We start from the raw sequence: 20,581 nt of genomic DNA, 5'->3' as shown, positions 1-20,581 counted from the left end.
ACATTCAACCTATAGAGAGCAGGGCTATGACACATTTTCTGCACTTTGTAGCATATTTGCATATAGTTGAACTGGACCTCATCTACATATTGAAATGATCAGAGTCTAATAGTTTAGTCCACACTTCCGTATCATGGAATGTCAATTGGCTTCGCCCGATGTGGGGCTCGAACCCACGACCCTGAGATTAAGAGTCTCATGCTCTACCGACTGAGCTAACCAGGCACGAGTACCATGTTCACAGCTCCATTCTTTCACCAAATGTAAAGAGGTCTGTGAAAGAAAAACTATTGTGGGCCATACACAAAAGTTAAGAACTTGCTTTCGGAGGTACTGCTGGGATTTGAACCCAGGGTCTCCTGTTTACAAGACAGGCGCTTTCACCGCTAAGGCACAGTACCTGCCTACTAGCATGATGTTATTGATGACCTGAGATTAAGAGTATCATGCTCTACCGACTGACCTAACCAGGCACACATACTATTTACACAGATGCATTATTTCACCAGAAGCATCTCTGGAAATCTAAGCATGAATACAAAATTTCAATCAAATGTCAAGAGGTTCATGAAAGAAAAACTATTGTGAGCAATACACAACATTGCTAGGAACTTGGTTTCTGAGGTACTGCTGGGATTTGAACCCAGGGTCTCCTGTTTACGAAACAGGCACTTTCACCAGCTAAGCCACAGTACCTGCCCAAGAGCCTGATGTTAGAGAAAGAAGATGTTATTCTCTGATAAAGTAAATGAGTTATTAAAGTTCTAAACACATTCATATTTCAACCTGCATGCTATATTTTACATATGGAACAAGAAAAGTCTCCATTGTGATTAGAACTGTAGCCAACAGCACAACCTAGTGGACACATTCTACCTGTATAGAGCAGGGCTATGACACATTTTCTGCACTTTGTAGCATATTTGCATATAGTTGAACTGGACCTCATCTACATATTGAAATGATCAGAGTCTAATAGTTTAGTCCACACTTCCGTATCATCAAATGTCAATTGGCTTCGCCCGATTTGGGGCTCGAACCCACTACCCTGAGATTAAGAGTCTCATGCTCTACCGACTGAGCTAAGCAGGCACGAGTACCATGTTCACAGCTCCATTCTTTCACCAAATGTAAAGAGGTCTGTGAAAGAAAAAACATTGTGGGCAATACACAGAACTTGCTTTCGGAGGTACTGCTGGGATTTGAACCCAGGGTCTCCTGTTTACAAGACAGGCACTTTCACCACTAAGCCACAGTACCTGCCTACTAGCATGATGTTATTGATGACCTGAGATTAAGAGTCTCATGCTCTATCGACTGACCTTACCAGGCACACATACTATTTACACAGATGCATTATTTCACCAGAAGCATCTCTGGAAATCTAAGCATGAATACAAAATTTCAATCAAATGTCAAGAGGTTCATGAAAGAAAAACTATTGTGAGCAATACACAACATTGCTAGGAACTTGGTTTCTGAGGTACTGCTGGGATTTGAACCCACAGTCTCCTGTTTACGAAACAGGCACTTTCAAAAACATTGTAGGCAATACACAATAGTTAAGAACTTGCTTTCGGAGTATAGACCAACGCAGATGTCAGGGGATCTAAAATGGACTTGTCCATGCTCTAGTGTGTGAATACACTCGATTCCCCCTCCCCTCCTGTTTCTACATGGTTGTGGGGGGGGTCTCTTCGTCTTGGATCACATTGGCAGTTTGAGTTCCCCCCCCCAGTCCCCACTGCCACTGTGCTTTCAACTGCCTAGGCTTGCACTCACTTCTCTCATTCTCGGAAAAAGATATAACGCGATTTGCTCTCTGCTCTATGCAACGATCGGCATTTGATTTGATCATAACGTTTGCAACACACATGGAGTCAGTCATGGACATATTGCACGAAACGACTCACATTATCGAGGGACCGCCATGATCAACTGGCCGCTTTACATGTACTTTGCTGGAGATCGCCAGCCATAGCGTCTTCGCCAGCCAATGCAGCCGTCACTATCGGTTGTGATTGCAACCTTTGTATTCATTTTAATTGCAGTGATAAGACCGCAATGAAGGCGTCTGGGACGTCATCGACCCGTTTGTAATGTATAACGAATACACATCCTCATCCTAAACTGCGGAAGCCATCGAGTTGTCATTTTGTCGATATCACAGCCGGGCTTGGCGTCTCTCTCGATGCCGTGGTGGATGAAGCTATTTCCCCATTGTTGATCGCTCCTACGTGCTTCTTCTTCTTTGCCCAAACATGTCCAGACATGATAACCACTAACCTCACCGATCCAGTAACGCGTCTCACCTTATACTATCGTTCTGAAACGATAGTTGCCCCCCCTGTTACTGCGATTGAGGCATATGTGCCCTTTCCCTACGCTCATTATGTAGCTCCGAGATGACAGAATGAGCGTAGGGAGAGGGCACATATGGGGCTACGATTGAGGCAATGATCAGATATGTGCATAATCATCATCATGAAGTTATCGTCATAGCGAGTTATAAAGGTTTAAAGTCACAGACATTGACAGGCAGATATAAAAATAAACATAAATTAATTATTATCATATACATACTACACACTGAATGAAAGCCCTGAATGTCTACTTTTAGGAGGAAAACAAATACACATTGATCCCATGTAGTTTGTCAGGCTATTGGATGCAGTTGTACAGGTCCATGCCTTGAAGAACTATTATTCACAAAAGAATGCCTATAGCGACATGTACATACTATATAACGTATGTATGTATGCAACATTGCACTGCTCACTTCACAGGGGTGTGATTTTATTATTATTACAGTATTAGTTTTTTTCTTATGAAAGCAGAGAGTCAACCACACCAATGCAACTCCTTGCAAGTCAGTGAGTTGCATTGGTGTGGTTGACCTTAAAAAGGGTTTTGTCCCGACTCGACCTTTTGGTGTGGTTTGGGCTTTAGAGACCAAGTATAAACTACAAAAAAGTAACTTATCTGGATCTATGTCCATAATATTGATTGTTCACACTTAAGAAATCACTAAAGAGCTTTGCACAAAGTATGCACACCACACTGGACCTTGACATGTCTAATCCAGTGGAGTGACGGGGCAGCAGTGGCATGAGGTAGATCCGTCTTGGAATCCGAAAGCACGGCGTGGTGCACACTGGCTGCATTGGAACTCTGTGATAAAAGCAGGCATCAAGTGTTATCGGATGCTTGTGGCTGTTAGGCCCAAACCACACCAGCTGTAACTCCTTGCAACTACTCGCAACTCCTTGCAACAAAACAAACCAATGCAACAAAACAAACCAATGCAACTCCTTGCAACTGAAATTGGGAATAGTCTAATGGTTGCAAGTAGTTGCATGTTGCGAGTTGCATGGCGACCTTCTGGTGTGGTTAAATGGCGTTAGGATGTGAATGTGATACTGTCTCCTATACCCTGTGAGAAAGTATACCATGCCTATAGTCTTTAGGATGTGAATGTGATACTGTCTCCTACCCTGTAAGAAAGTACCATGCCTAATTGCCTATAGTCTCTCAATACAGTGCTTGGGAGAACTTCTACAACCCATTGTTCACAAGAAGGATGTAAAAAGGGGAATATCTGCACTCTCTTGTATGAAGTTTCTTATGAGTTTCTTTATTTCAATAAACGAAATCACAGCAGAGAGAGTGGATATTCCCTTTTTCCATTGATCTTCAAGAATCTGCACCCATCAGCTACAGATGATCTCCCTGATTAGAGCGCGCCTTCAACCTATAACAGTTATATAACAATGTCATAAACATTTATATCATAAAAGTGAACAGGAATCACCATTTCTGTAGACTATTTTTAAGTTTTCATTCGTTAGAACAAAACTTATATAGGCTATGTTATATTTATAATGGGGAATAATGGGGCAAAAGGTGACACGGTCACCAGAGGTCAGCCAAGTGGTTCCAGTCTGAAGTCACACCTTATGCTGAAAGTTTCATGCTTTAATCATAAAATGCACAATTGGTTTGGTTATCTGCACCACTATGTTACTTTGTAGATTTGGATTATTATTGCAAAACATACATTAACCACTTCAGCCCTGTATACATTTCGGCCATTTGAAAATATAGCTGATCTTGAATAGTTTTACACAATCTACCATTGTTTAATTCCCTTGCAGCTATAGAGCTAGCCTACTAGCATATGGACTGTACATAAAATGTTAAGAGAGAGAGAGAGAGAGAGAGAGAGAGAGAGAGATATAGAGAGAGAGAGAGCTCAGACTTTACCCCTCTCTCTCTCTCTTTCTCCTCTCTCCGCCCTGTGCATGCTTTAGAAAAGATTCCTTACGCGGTGTGAGAGCAGAGAAAGACAGTCAGAGGAAGTGAAGAGAGAGAAGAGAAAGTTAGAGAGAGAGGGAGAGAGAGAGAGAGGGAGAGGCGTGTAGGAACAATTAAGACACGAGGAGGGACGGACGTTGGACTGAGAGAGAGAGAGAGAGAGAGAGAGAGAGAGCATCCAACAGTCAGAAAAAAATGAGATGGAAGGAGAAGGGACAACTCTCTCTCTTTAAAGGACCACAACATATAATCCTCTAGAAACAACAACTTGTTCACGCGGCGGGGACGCGCAGCGCGCAGAGTGTCTGGTGTGTGTGTGTCAGTGTGTGTGTGTGTGTGTGTGTGTGTGTGTGTGTTTGTGTGTCTGGCGGACTGGAGGCGTTTCAGTTCTCAATCCTCAGTCAGTCTGCGGCGCTGCTGCTGCGTTAGGGTAACATGCCATTGGTCCGACCTCCCGTTTGTCCGACCTCCCATTTGTCCGACCCGGAATTATTTATATATATAGGCCTATATATATATATATATATATACACACACCGATATGTGTGTATATCTATACAACAATATCTCGTCAGTCATGAAAGGGGAGTTGCGACATGCGATTTTATTAAAACGACTCGTCAAATGTCTTCAACAACGGCTGCGTCATTCTCATCAAAGTTAGCCTTTCTAGGCTAACTTTGATGGGGTGCATATACAAACTCTGGGAACAGCATGCTCTTTAATCGAGAGGCCTACAATATAAGAGGCTAATACGTCTTACCTATACCGAACCCCAGATGCGCAGCGTGTCCGTGCATTATTAGTTGTTTTTTTCCCCAGAGAGAGATGTCAGAAGCAAGAGTGGTACAGAGATTTTTTCACAAGCAGAAATAAAGCAGCCCAATTGACAGTGAAACCAAACATAACAATGAAATAATATCAATATTCACATAGTCTTTAGCCTATGATAGGCTATTATGTAGGCTATTATTTATTATGAGAATATTGCTATGCGTCGCCTTCGCTATACACGCAGTAGGATATAGGCTATATACGCATGGCCATGGCTCCGTTCAGTTTATTTAATCCATTGCTTATGAAATAAATAATAGATTAGGCCTACAACAATATTAACATTGTCTTTAATCAGTAACATGTGGGCTATAACTATTAGTGGGGGGCCCCAGGGGGAAAAAAGGGCCGTTTGGTTCAGATTCTCGCAAATTCGCCAAATTTGGCACAGATGTTGTCCACACCATACTTAATCATTTTAAGATGGGTGCCAAGATTGGCGCCCCATGGTACTGCCATATTGCGCAATCCAATATGGCTGCCACCCGGAAAAAAACGGAAAGTCATAGAATCATAAATGATACCACTTTTTAGGGGGTTTCTGGGTCGTAGAATCTGATTCTGGTGTTGTTTTAATGATTTGAGGTCAAGATTACCCCTCAAGGTCAAGTTTACTCATCAAAGTTAGTATATAAAGGTAATATTGGGGTAAAATCCAATATTTCTGGTGCGCCATGCCAGATGCTACCTCCAAAAAGTTATTTTTTTTCCATTATAAGTTGTAGTTGTATATGTATCAATGTTTCACAACTCAAAACAGTAGATTCTTTATTATAAACAACAAACTAATACAAGTCCAACTTCAACAACAGTAAACAACAGTAGGGGACAATGTAATCAAAATAGTTACTCCGTAAAACTTGCTAAAATCAAAAAGTTAGATCACAATGTTGTCTTTCACATTCTTTGTGTCTCCATCCCTTGCAAGGTGTGGAGTTACTGGCTGTCATCTTCATTATTAAGGCACCCACCTTCGCATTTGCAGAGGATTGTGCATCGGACACCGATACGGTGGCATTTGCACCTTCCCATGCATCCCTTGAGGCAGCCACAGCGCACAAGAAGGTCACATGCTGCTGATGCATCACTAAGAGTGGTCCACAGTGGTTGCCATGTGCCAGTGCCATCTTTGTGCCAGCCCCACTCACTGAAGTCAGGAATTTCCTGCTGGACCGAGGTTGCCTGATTCCACTAGAAAATTGCCTGCAGTAGCGCTCGCTTGACATGCTGGAACAGTGCAGCTTGGGTAGGTGGGAGGTTTTCCAGTGATCTACTTCCAGTGGTGAAGAGGCAATGTCTGGCCTCATTGACACCAGCTGCACCACACCCCTTGCTGTACATGTTCTGCATATGCACAGACTCAAGACTGAAGAGGTCAGGGGTGTTTGTGAGAGCAACTAGTGTGTTGGTGAGGTCTGGTATGCTTCTCCAGGCTGCCCAAGCTGTCTTCTTGCCACATCCAAGAAACTGGGAAGTTGTGTCACACCCTGTTAAGCTGTGGAAGAGGGGTAGTGCCAATGACTTTGATGGACCGAGATCAGAGTAGATGGTATGGACTGGTATGTCACGATATTTTCGACCAGTACCGAAACACACCCAGAGCTCGGTTAGGCCAAGGGTCTCGAAAAACCGGATTGCCAAAATGACAACATCGCTGTCTACGGTGCGAACAAAGACTGTTGTATGACCCTGCTCTGCTGCATGTGCCAGATGCAGGAGGATCCTGGTGTCTGCCTCAGAATGGTTGCACTTCTGTAGTTTTGTGACATCACAAGGCATGTTGGAGAGCACAGTCTCAAAGCGGGTAGTCAGAAGGAGCTTTCCACGCATGTCATTCTTTGAGATCTGTGTGCTGATGAATGAGAAGAGCTCCTTTTTGTTGTCCTAATTTTTTAGGAAGCCACTCCATTCATGCTTAGGGATTGGAGTGCTACCATCACGACTTTTGTCCGTGAACCATTCCCACGTCGTTTCTGTGTAAGATATTTTAGGTTATTTTCCTCTGGGTAGTTGTCCCATACAGCATCAATGCGTTGGGTACTAGTTGTCATTTGGGCCTCCAGAAATGGTGTAATGTTGAGCAAGACATACTCGCTGAATGTCTTTGCTGTTGTGGGGCGCACCATGTGGATGACTGCTGCCATATCCAACACCACAATGGTAGCTTGTTTGGCAGAAGCTGCATGACCTGTGCTAGCATTGAGGCATTGAAGAATGTCAGACTTTGTCCCAGATCGCAGAGACCCTCTGTCCGCCAGGCTCGGTGGCTCTCGGTGGCTCTCTTGGTGGCTCTCGGTGGAATCAGGCAACCTCGGTCCAGCAGGAAATTCCTGACTTCAGTGAGTGGGGCTGGCACAAAGATGGCACTGACACATGGCAACCACTGTGGACCACTCTTAGTGATGCATCAGCAGCATGTGACCTTCTTGTGCGCTGTGGCTGCCTCAAGGGATGCATGGGAAGGTGCAAATGCCACCGTATCGGTGTCCGATGCACAATCCTCTGCAAATGCGAAGGTGGGTGCCTTAATAATGAAGATGACAGCCAGTAACTCCACACCTTGCAAGGGATGGAGACACAAAGAATGTGAAAGACAACATTGTGATCTAACTTTTTGATTTTAGCAAGTTTTACGGAGTAACTATTTTGATTACATAACTTTTTGGGGGTAGCATCTGGCATGGCGCACCAGAAATATTGGATTTTACCCCAATATTACCTTTATATACTAACTTTGATGAGTAAACTTGACCTTGAGGGGTAATCTTGACCTCAAATGATTAAAACAACACCAGAATCAGATTCTACGACCCAGAAACCCCCTAAAAAGTTGTATCATTTATGATTCTATGACTTTCCGTTTTTTTCGGGTGGCAGCCATATTGGATTGCGCAATACGGCAGTACCATGGGACGCCAATCTTGGCACCCATCTTAAAATGATTAAGTATGGTATGGACAACATCTGTGCCACATTTGGTGAATTTGGTGAATCTGAACCAAAATATCCCCGGGGACCCCGACTATATATCAAATATTGTTTTATTCAGAGGCAATAAATGGCTCTCAGCCAGCTATGGATATATGGCTATATAGGCCCATCACGCACTGTGTGCGCACCGCAATCTACAAGCTGACTAAAATTATTTTTTCTGTCTGTCTGTCTGTCTGTCTGTCTGTCCGTCCATCCATAGCCTATCTAATAATAGCCTATTATGATTATAAAATGGGTCACCACATCATATACGTGTATAAAACCAACACGAATGATTAAACTGCGTCGCAGCATGCAGCAACAGTAACTTATGGATTGTGTGTGTGTGTGTGTGTGTGAGAGAGAGAGATTTATTCGGCATTTGAGCCATGCGTAAAATGAAACCAAACGGGTCCATTTGGTGGATTTACTTCGACTATTTTCGGCGAAGACGTTTGTTGAAGAGGGAAACAAAATAGCAGACCAAGTACAGAGCCAAAGTCGGCAACCATCAACTTTACTAAGTAAGGGGTTAAACGTGCAGTCGAAATACATGAAAAAATACAACAAAGGTGTCCAATTGGCTTTGAAAAATGGCATTTAGTATTCCAAAAGAAAAATACAAAGATTATAATAAATAGGCCTACAAATGTAGGTGTTAAAGCCTTACCCCACCCCCAAAAAAGGACATCTTCCACCTTTCACAATATATATATATATATATATATAATTCAAAAAATAAATAAAAATACAAAGGTGTTCACTGTTCAGGCCTTAATGTCCACACAAAATTCACACATAATTGTGCAGTACATGTTGCACTGCATCCCAGTAGCTATCGAGCAGACGATCACCCCGATTGTACTCCAGCTTCAGGCGTGAGATCCTTTCTTCAAGGCGCCGCCACTTCAACCTTTGGGCTGGAGGAGCGTCCCCTCGCTCAGTCGCTGCCACTTTGACCTCCACCTGGCGGTGTTGAGTCCTTCATCTGCCTCAGGAATATCCAAATTGAGGGATGTTGCCTCTGGAGTGCAGCGTTCCAGTTTTGATGAAATCCTAAAACAATGTGAAGGAATAAAGGCTACAATGAATGCTTTGTTCCTGCATGGTCAAAAATGTATACAAGTTTTCTATATAAAATGTAATGGGTTCAGAAATCAGGGAAATTGGGTACCATTTATATATTTAAAATATCTCATAATAACAAGATAATTCTCTATTTACAATGTGGTATAATTCTCCTAATTTGAGAATAATACTGAGAGAATGATGTATTTATATATAAAAAAATACAGCATAGGCTAATAATTAAGTAATGATTCGCTATCAATTGACGCAGCTAATCTCGAACTGACCATTAGGCCTATAAGTATAAACGAACAATTATCATAACAGAAGGGACAAATATGAACAACTCCAAAGGGACCTTTGATTCACTAAGAATTAACTATAGCTACTCAGATCTTTATATAGTAACTATTATTTGTGCATATTATTGTAAAGTGTTACTGTGTTATGCATTCTTACCCTCAACGTAATTGTTCGTGCGGTTGTCAGATCTCCTCCTGAAAACATTCCACAACTGTGGAGGAAACTGGCAGTCAGGACGGAGGTAGTTGCGCTCTAGGTACTGAATAAATTCAGTCACCCTGGGGTAGCGTCGTCTCACCCGTCCAACGTGCGCCGATGCGGCATAGAGGTCGAAATTCTGACGCACCACGGCCAGGGGCAGGTACCCCAACGACATGAACCTGAATGAATGATTGATTGATTGATTGATTAAAAATGTTATTAACAGTAGGTCTATATATATAATATATGCAGAAACATTTAAAACGAAAGCATAAGTCAATACGAAAACTGTTACTGTGGACGACATTAGGCCTACAATTCCAATTACAATTACAGTTACTTAGGCCTACAATTGTTTACAAGTTTACCTTTTGATGCATCGCTGCACACTACCATGCCTCCGGTATATGGCCCCGCAAGGCCTAGTGCTTTGGCAGAAGTGGAAGTAGCACCCTGATCCCTGACTGTGGGGCAGCTCTGTCTCGATGGCCAGCAGCAGGGAACTCTCGAAGTCGGTGATGATGCGTGCAGGAGACCACGGTTGCCCTGTTACGCGCCTCACCCTCCGCTTTACATGAGCCAGTATCTGCCTGTACTGGCCCACAGTTTTGCCGGTCACGAGGCACATGACAAAAGGGTACCACCCTGCCCAGGTATCTGCCATGGATGGTGACGAACTGGGTATAGGGCCTGGGGCAACTCTTGAAGGTGCCATCCATATACACATCATTGCACCTGCTGAGGTTTCTCAAATTCTGTCGTGTTGCGAACACCAGAATCCCCAGACCATTGTCCTGGTGAGACAAAAAGCGCCCCCCCTGCCATGTCTGGGCCCATTCCCGTTCTACAACGACATCTTCCACATCATGAGGAATCGGAGGGAGGAGGCGCGCGCGGGTCCGGTTCAGCTTTGAGCGCACGTGGTGGAATTCGGGTACGACGACATCATCACCCGCATCCCTAACGACCTGGTCGTAAACCCTCTTCACCGGCCTAGAAGGGTCAGCCTTTACCGCCTCAACTATAACATTTTTGACCGCACTTGTTTTAATTAGGCTCGTGTCATTTGGGTGGTCGTGCTGTCCCACATTCAGGATGGGAATATTAATATTTTCCTCCTCCATGTCAAACAAACAGGTAGGTATTGCACCCCTTCCGCCAGCAACGCCAGTAAATCTTTTCACCCTTCTTTTTGTTTTTTACATAGCGGTGACCATCATTAATGAGGACCTTTCCTCCTCTGTTACCTGGTACAATGTATGCCATGCTTTCAAACAGAAAGAAAGCCACGATGTGCTTCCCTTTATATACGCATTAATACAGGTGCTGTGCATAGAAGTGATTGCACTCTATTAATTAATACATGAGCTGTGCGTAAAAGTTATTACCCTCTCCTAAATTAATGAATACAGGTGCGTAAATCTGATGCGGCCTGTGCGTAAAAGTGGTTGCCCTGGTGCTGCGCGTAAACGTGGTTCAGTGGTTGGCATAAAAGTGGTGGCCGATATGTGCGTAAAAGCGATATTTTTACAGTAATGCATAATTCTGTGTGTGGTTTGACATCAGACATTGTGGACATAATTCATAATGGACTGATGAGCACCCCTGCTCCCCATATATATTTTTTGTTTATTTCTCTCTCTCGCGCGCGCGCACACACACACACACGCACACACACACACACACATTATTTTTGTATTTTTCTTTTGGAATACTAAATGCCATTTTTCAAAGCCAATTGGACACCTTTGTTGTATTTTTTAATATACTTTGTATTTCGACTGCACATTTAACCCCTTAAAGCCATGAGTTGATGGTTGCCGACTTTGACTCTGTACTTGGTCTGCTATTTTGTTTCCCTCTTCAACAAACGTCTTCACCGAAAATAGTCGATCTCTTTCTTAAAGTAAATCCACCAGCCTGCGCAAAAGATGGTTTATTCTGGGTAGCTGTATCCATATACAGTAGGCCTATAAGGACTCCCAATATAGGCCTACACATAAGGATTGAAACAAATCAATCTCTGGTTGAGTGCTATGTTGATAATAAAATGTATAGCTCACACTCGTATCATATACCTCTTCAGGGGGGTGCGCTGCGTATTGAGCCTTAATGAAACTATATTGAACCCCCTTGTTAGACCCATATTGAACCCAGACTTTCTGTATGTTTACACAGCTATTAAGTTATTGCTTTGTGAGCTTGTAGAGCGCCTATGTTCGGTGCGCGTGCGCGAGTATAAATCCGGCTACATGGCGCACAGCCTGGCATCCGAAGCACATTCCACCTTTCCAAACGTGATCTACGCATACGCACACTGCGCACACTGCGCACACACACACACACACACACACACACACACACACACACACACACACACACACACACACACGCACAAACGCATTTGGTCAGGTGTATAGCTGTTCTATAGATTAATTTAAATAAATATGCGCCATATAGGAATAATGCATGGTCCGGGGGGGGGGGGGGGGGGGGTTTCAGGTGGACCCCAGCTAAATAATGCAAAATTGGTAAACAAATGGACCCATATTAGATCTTTAACTCTTGAGAGCGTACAATGAAACCAAATGGACCCGTTTGGTTTCATTTTACGCATGGCTCAAATGCCGAATAAATGTCTCTCTCACACTCACATTCTAAAAAGCGGTCTGCCCTGGAGAGCATGTTTTTAATTGTGCTCTCTTCCCTAAAGGCTAAAGAAATGTCATCCGCGTATCCCTGTACACACACACACACACACACACACACACACACACACACACACAATCCATAAGTTACTGTTGCTGCATGCTGCAACGCAGTTTAATCATTCGTGTTGGTTTTATACACGTATATGACGTGGTGACCCATTTTATAATCATAATAGGCTATTATTAGATAGGCTATGGATGGACGGACAGACAGACAGACAGACAGACAGACAGACAGACAGTTAGTTCATAGAAAAAATAATTTTAGTCAGCTTGTAGATCGCGGTGCGCACACAGTGCGTGATGGGCCTATATAGCCATATATCCATAGCTGGCTGAGAGCCATTTATTGCCTCTGAATAAAACAATATTTGATATAGTTATAGCCCACATGTTACTGATTAAAGATAATGTTAATATTGTTGTAGGCCTAATCTATTATTTATTTCATAAGCAATGGATTAAATAAACTGAACGGAGCCATGGCCATGCGTATATAGCCTATATCCTACTGTGTGTAGCGAAGGCGACGCATACCAATATTCTCATAATAAATAATAGCCTACATAATAGCCTATCATAGGCTAAAGACTATGTGAATATTGATATTATTTCATTGTTATGTTTGGTTTCACTGTCAATTGGGCTGCTTTATTTCTGCTTGTGAAAAAATTCGCTCTGTACCACTCTTGCTTCTGACATCTCTCTCTGGGGAAAAAAACAACTAATAATGCACGGACACGCTGCGCATCTGGGGTTCGGTATAGGTAAGACGTATTAGCCTCTTATATTGTAGGCCTCTCGATTAAAGAGCATGCTGTTCCTAGAGTTTGTATATGCAATTATGCACCCCCTTCTAGGCTAACTTTGATGAGAATGACGCAACCGTTGTTGAAGACATTTGACGAGTCGTTTTAATAAAATTGCATGTCGCAACTCCCCTTTCATGACTGACGAGATATTGTTGTATAGATATACACACATATCGGTGTGTGTGTATATATATATATATATATATATATATATATATATATAAATAAATATATATATATATATAGGCCGCCGCCTATATATATAAATAATTCCGGGTCGGACAAATGGGAGGTCGGACAAATGGGAGGTCGGACCAATGGCATGTTACCCAGACACACACGAGTGGGGAAGAAAGAAACAAGAAGTGAGTGAACAACACCACTCACTCAGTTCACAAGGGGAGGAATTTAGAGTATTTCTACTTTTCTATTTTTTTTCTTAGGACTCCTGTAGCCGGGGTTCGAGGCGTCCCCGCCCGGGGTGAGCCCTAGCCAGCCAGCCAGACCAGAGCAGCCATGGCCGGGGCCAAGCCGGGCGTGCACGCTCTGCAGCTCAAACCCGTTTCCGTGCACGAAGTTCTGAAGAAAGGCAGCAAGTTCATCAAATGGGACGAGGTGAGTTTATTTTCTATTTATTTTTACCTAAAAAGAATGACTTGAATGTTTGGTGGGTGGGGATTCTGGGGGAGAAGTATACTCGCAATGTTTTACTGGAGTAAAAGTATCGATGCTGCAGATGTTACAACTACAAGTTATAGAAGCCCACTTCAAAATGATACTTGAATAAGTTACTTGAGTGACATTGTTATTATTATCATCAATATGTATTATTTGTACATAATGCTCTGTTACAAGTAGATGTTAGGAATTCAAAATAGTGGTATGGAAACTTGGAAAGTAAATGTAGGCTATTCATCATGCAATATCAGAACGTCACATTTCACAAGTTATCATATAGGCATATGTCTGAAATGTATACAATTATTTTGTAAACTATAGGATCATAGAATGCAGAGAGACAGTGTAGTGTCTCAGTAAACTATAGGATCATAGAATGCAGAGGGACAGTGTAGTGTCTCAGTAAACTATAGGATCATAGAGTGCAGAGAGACGGTGTAGTGTCTCAGTAAACTATAGGATCATAGAATGCAGAGAGACAGTGTAGTGTCTCAGTAAACTATAGGATCATAGAGTGCAGAGAGACGGTGTAGTGTCTCAGTAAACTATAGGATCATAGAATGCAGAGAGACACTGTAGTGTCTCATATCAGTAAACTCTATAGGATCATAGAATGCAGAGAGACACTGTAGTGTCTCAAGGGATCATAGAATGCAGAGAGACTGACAGTGTAGTGTCTCCAGACAGTAGTACATGCCTTTGACTATTGATATGGTACTAGGTTATTATATATAAATAATCGATAAACAGAGCCAGTCTGTTAAACTCTGAGAGTGTACGTTTGTACGAGTCAATAGATTATTGATTTAATGATGGATTAAAACATTGATTCTCAACCTGGCCCAAAGGATCGTGGGGGGGTCCCAGGCGATTAGCTTAATGTGCAACATTGTTTTCTAGCTCAACAGTAAACTAGTACGCAACATGCAATATAAATGTATGCAGGGAATCCGCAAACTTCTGAAGTTACAATTTAAGGACTTTTATAACTGAAAGAAATTGATAGATGATTGGATTAGTGTCAAAAGTAATCAATAGACTGTATTACAAACAAATGGTCAAACAATTGGCCAAAATATGAAACGTTACCCGAAAAAAAGGCACATATTGTGAAAATAGCAGAGTCAAACTAAATGTAATAATTCCTACAATGCCAAGTGCTTGTCAGGGTGTGGGTGGTGTGTGTGTGTGTGTGTGTGTGTGTGTGTGTGTGTGTGTGTGTGTGTGTGTGTGTACAGGGATACGCGGATGACATTTCTTTAGCCTCTAGGGAAGAGAGCACAATTAAAAACATGCTCTCCAGGGCAGACCGCTTTTTAGAATGTTCAGGCCTAGAGGTCCAAACCGGTGGTACCACTCCAAAATGCGCGTGCGATGGGTGAATGTAATGCACAATCTATGTAAAGCGCTTTGGAGAAAAAGTGCTGTATAAATGCACCATTAGTCTGAGACTACAGAAATGTAGTTTAGCGGTTGGCTCGGGTGCCATGAGGATGTCTCATTCCTGGATAGATGTCCATCAACAGTCAACATCACAGGCATATCGGACAGACATCTATCTGACATTCTTCCTGCCGACAAGCCACTAGCCTCGTTTACATGGATGACATATCCTCATTTGTATGGTGTCCCCACAAAGCACACTAGTGTATACACACAGTTATTATGATATTCTACTGTTAGGATGTTAGGTTCTTAGCTTATACGCCTGATTCTTGATGACTATTTCCATGTATTTGATGTATTACCATGTGTTGTTCTTGCTTACTGTAAATCGCTCTGGATTAAGTCTGGAAATGCCTAACCTAAATTGTAAATAGAAGGCAACACAGGACGATATTATCATCCCTGTCGGGATGCACTGTTGATTCTGTCGACTAAGACTAAAAGACTAAGACTAAGATTTTGATATTTAGTCGACTAAAGGCCCAAACCACACCACTTGCAACTCCTTGCAACTACAGTACTCGCAACTCCTTGCAACAAAATAAACCACACCAATGCAACTCCTTATTGGGAATAATGTTTGCAAGTAGTTGCATGTTGCAAGAAGATGCATGGCGACCCTCTGGTGTGGTCCGGACGGATCGTGACGGATCACATAACTGACGTGATGCAAGGGGAGACATTTCTCTCACCCTCCGTTACGTATGTCTTCTTGCGTCGATTACGTTCCGACTCTGTAAAGCACTTAAGACCGAACACTTTCAGATGACTAAAATAGGACTAAAACTAAAGTGGTGTTTTTGTTCTCAGCCTATCAGAATGCAAAAGGAAGTGAAAGAAAGTGATTTTGCTCAAAAAGATTAGATGGATTTAGATAAAAAATGTAGATCAGCTATATTTAAAAAATCACACCCGTGTGAACTGAGTGGTGCAACTCCCCTCTCCCCCTGCCTCTCTCTCTACATTTTTTTATGGGCATTTCATGTTGTCTAATGAAGAAAAAGTGGAATGTCTGCTTGTGCAGGTAGACCACATTTCATGTTGTCTATACTCTACCTGCACATCCTGTATGATCTCCTGGTAGATCTCGATCTACCTTTTGGTCACCCCTGGCACTCTAATCCACTGGTTCCCAAACAGTGGATCGGGACTCATTTGTAGGTCGCTGACACATTTTGTATGGGTCCCTTAAATTGCTTTTGTTTCCTACATTTTGTTTTGAATTATTATTGTTTCGAAATATTTAAAAGAAAAAGAAAAAACATTTTTCCTGAATTCAGTAATTTCATGAAGAAATCAAAGAACAATCAAAGAAATTGGCCGATCATCAGTCTCACAACACAGCGCTTTGAGCTCGTGGTTGTGTGCGTCCGGGGGAAAACGTCTCATTTCTTTTTTGGGGTCTTGAGTTAAAAAGCGTGGGAAACACTGCTGATCCATTAGTTCTCAAACGTTTTTCATGTCAAGTACCCCCCAAAGTGTCATTAGCCTGCGGACCCCCCATTTGTACGGCTCTAGCAGTCATTTCCAACTGTTTTCATTTCAAGGACCCCCAGTTTGGCATGCATTAGGCTACAGACGCCCATTTTAACGGCATTTCTATCTCTGGGACACCAATTCATATTGTAAAACCAATGTTAATTTAACTCTGAGAGTGTACAAATGGTGTACAATGTACTATTTGCACACTCTCAGAGTTACCCTAATGGGTCCATTTGGTTCCTTACTATCATTTAGCTGGGGACCCCCTGGAACTCCCTCAAGGACCCCACTTTGAGAACCACTGCTCTAATCCACCTATCGGTGTAGTAAGTATAGTGACAGCCAATGACCCTGCTAAGGCATTGCAGGCATTTCAGACGGACAATCACAGTGTGTGTTGTGTTGGAGAATTCCTGTTCAGCCAGTTTTTTACTTTTTACCCACAGGATCAGGTTCAGACACATCACCCCCCTTTTATTCTCTCTCTCTGTCTCTCTCTCTCTGCGCAGTGTTTTGAATCAAAGTGATTGTTTACTCACATGAACAAAATCATCGTCGTGATGACGTGTTTTAAGAAAATTAATAATTATTAAATAGCAGATCGACAAGCTCACAATGCGTCACATGGTGGACACGTTGTGAGCTTGTAGTGGTTAATGTGTGTTTTGTAAAAATCTACAAAGTAACTAAGTTATAATTGTAGCGGAGTAAAAGTACAATATTTGGATCTGACATCGAAAAGTATTGGAAATTGGAAATACAAAAAAGTAAAGTACAAGCAGGGCCTATCTCAAAGTTGCACTCAAAGGTTACTATCCAGCACTGAGGGTGTTCTAGTTGCGTCACATAGCTCTGTGTTGTGTTGACGTTTTGATAATGTGTGAAACTAGAAACTTTGAGCATGGTGTTGCAAATAGATAGACTGTTTTGCGCCCCTAGACATATAATTATATGTATGTGTGTATGTGTATATATATACACACACACACACACACACACACACACACACACACACACACACACACACACACACACACACATACATATATTATGTCTAGGGGAGCAAAACAGTCTTATCAGTCTATCTATACGTAGTTGCAATATCTATTTTGCATATATATTATTGTCTCCACCAGGCCGAAGGCATGGGGAGAGAGTATGTTTTGCACTCGTAGGCCCGGACAGGAGTCAACCCACAGAGCTGGGTCTGATCGAGGGTAGCTACTGGGACGTAAGTCGGGATTTGATCAACCCCGGCTGGGTCGCCTGCGTGAGGGGTATGATGTTGGTAGACCCGAAACCCCGTTGACCTCCGGATACATCACTGAGGATACGTCCCAGGTGCATCCATGCAATGTATTCTTTAGTTATAGCGCCACCAGGAGGCCACAACCTGACCTGGCCTGGTGGAGACCTGTGGCTTTTTCTAGTTATTATTATTTATTTATTTTAAGATTAGTTTTTGGCTTTTCTGTCTATGTTGACAGTTTCAAGTGGAGATTGGCAGGGAAGAGGGAGTGTGGTTAGGGCTTTACTGCAGCTACAGCTGAGCCAATCATAGAGGAGCTAAGCGGGCGGGTTGCAGACCTCCCCTCTTTTCACTGCACGCAGTACACACACACACACACACACACACACACACACACACACACACACACACACACACACACACACACACACACACACACACAGGGACGGCTTTAGGAATCTGGAGGCCCGTTTCAAGACCAAATATATGACATTTTATTCTGTTGATACAGGCATATTGACACAAATAGTTTGTCAATGTCGTCCCTTCACAATATAGTGTCTGCCCTTTTACCTCCCAATGCTGCACATTCTACCCAGGTTAATATAGTATAGTAGCCTGGCAAGCTGAAGGTCTTGGGTTTGAATCCCGGTCCTGGCAATGTGTCAAGGCCCTAAACTGCTCTTCTGTGTGAAGCCAAGTGAAGCGGACACACTGAGTTTTCCCTGTGGCATTAAAGCAGCACTATACTTTTTTACCTAGAAACTCCATTCACACTTTTTATAATTCATCTCTCTCACAGCCACAACGAACGTTGCTACAGAGGAGTCGCGGACCGACTTTAATTTGTGAGCCGTGCGAGGTTCCAAGCGGGGCTAGCGTTTTAGCTACAATGTTTAGGCTACTCATTGTCGCGTCGCAAACCACCACAGTGTTGACCTTTGACGTGTGTGTGTGTGTGTGTCGTCAGAGGAATACACAAACCCCCCAGGGACCACCTGCCTAAAAAATATATAATTTATAACTGCAACTTTGCGCTGTTGTTTGCATAATACTTTGCAAATATTCAAGTTGTCAGTTGTTTATTTCTTTCAGATAGGCTACATTTTCTACATGAATATTAATATAAGGACAAAATATGACTCCTAATTTTCCCCGGGACCCATTACATTGAAAACCTATCTGCATCACTGCTTGAGTACATGTGCTTAGTTACTGTGTTGTGTTGACGTTTTCAAGGTGTGTGAAACTAAAAGTACTTGAGTAAATGTACTTAGTTACGTTTTCATAATGTGTGAAACCAGAAGCTTTCTTCCTGGATGTGTGGAATCCTGTTTCTCCACTCGCTCTCCCGCATGTTTCTGAACCCACACACTGTGTGTGTGTGTGTGTGTGTGTGTGTGTGTGTGTGTGTGTGTGTGTGTGTGTGTGTGTGTGTGTGTGTGTGTGTGTGTGTGTGTGTGTGTGTGTGTGTTTTGACCATAATGACTGTTTTTTATGAGCTCTTAACTATCTAACTATGCTTTGATGTCAAACACGTGTGTGTGTGTGTGTGCGTGTGTGTGTGCGCGCGTGTGTGTGTGTGTGTGTTCTTCCACTGTATGCCCAATTAACAGCTTTACCAAGAGCAAACATTAGTATTGTAGTGCTGCGTAACTTCATTATGGCTGATCCAGAGTCAGTGAATAGGCAGAGTATTATAGAGCTGTTTAACTAGATTGGTGCTTATGGCTGATCCAGGATCAGTGATATAGGTAGATATTGTAGTGGTGGTTATGTGTGCAACTGTAAGTCATACTTTGTATTCGTAAAAAAATGTGTGCACCCGTAATTCATACTTTGTATTCGTAAAAAATGTGTGCATCCGTAATTCATATTTTGTATCTGTAAAAATATGTTTGCACCAGTAATTCATATTCGTAAAAGAATGTGTGCACCCGTAATTCATGTTTTATTCGTAAAGAAATGTGTGCACTCGTAATTCATATTTTATATTCGTAAAAAAAGTGTGCTTGTAATTCATATGTTTATGAAAACCATGAAAAACGACATATACAGTATAATTCAGTTAACCTCATAGCTCCGAGTTGTGGGGGGTGAGCTAGGTTCCAAACGGGGCTATATAGCTTAAACTTTCGTTTTTTGAATGTGCTTGGTACATTGCACCAAGCACATTGTGCAATGCAAACGCCAAACTAATAGGCGAGTGCGCTCCGGACCCTGTGCGGTATTTCCGAACGAAGTTAATGTTGGGATTATATCCTAATAATTAATCTACATGCTATATGATGTGCCATGAATTGAATTGCATTGATTTTGTTTTACTAAGGCAGCTTGTGTTGGCAGCTTGTGTTGATTGTATGTTTGGTTGACCTTCTGGTCTTTGTAAATGTGCTTTAGAAATAAAGTTTGATTTGATTTGATAAAATGTTGACATTACATGGAATCTATCTATCTATGGAATCTATCTATCTATATATCTAACTAATATTATTTTATTTTGAATTTGA

The 20,581-nt window shown here is 42.3% G+C and overlaps 1 protein-coding gene across 1 annotated transcript in view; it reads left to right on the top strand.

Moving 5' to 3' along the window:
• Positions 1-13,732: 13,732 nt before the first annotated feature.
• LOC308335345 (1-phosphatidylinositol 4,5-bisphosphate phosphodiesterase beta-3-like) overlaps positions 13,733-20,581 on the top strand; it is a gene marked incomplete at both ends in the record, with an annotated part of 68,935 nt that continues 62,086 nt past the window's right edge. The window contains one exon of the mRNA XM_080792365.1: positions 13,733-13,831. Coding sequence (XP_080648491.1) covers positions 13,733-13,831 — 99 coding nt within the window. The remainder of the gene's footprint in view (positions 13,832-20,581) is intronic.

This window comes from Protomyctophum bolini, assembly GCF_963924005.1.
Source record: "Protomyctophum bolini genome assembly, chromosome: 20".
NCBI classification, from domain to species: domain Eukaryota; kingdom Metazoa; phylum Chordata; class Actinopteri; order Myctophiformes; family Myctophidae; genus Protomyctophum; species Protomyctophum bolini.
The sequence above is the reverse complement of the archived record's forward strand: the minus strand, read 5'-3'. Positions and strand labels throughout refer to the sequence as shown.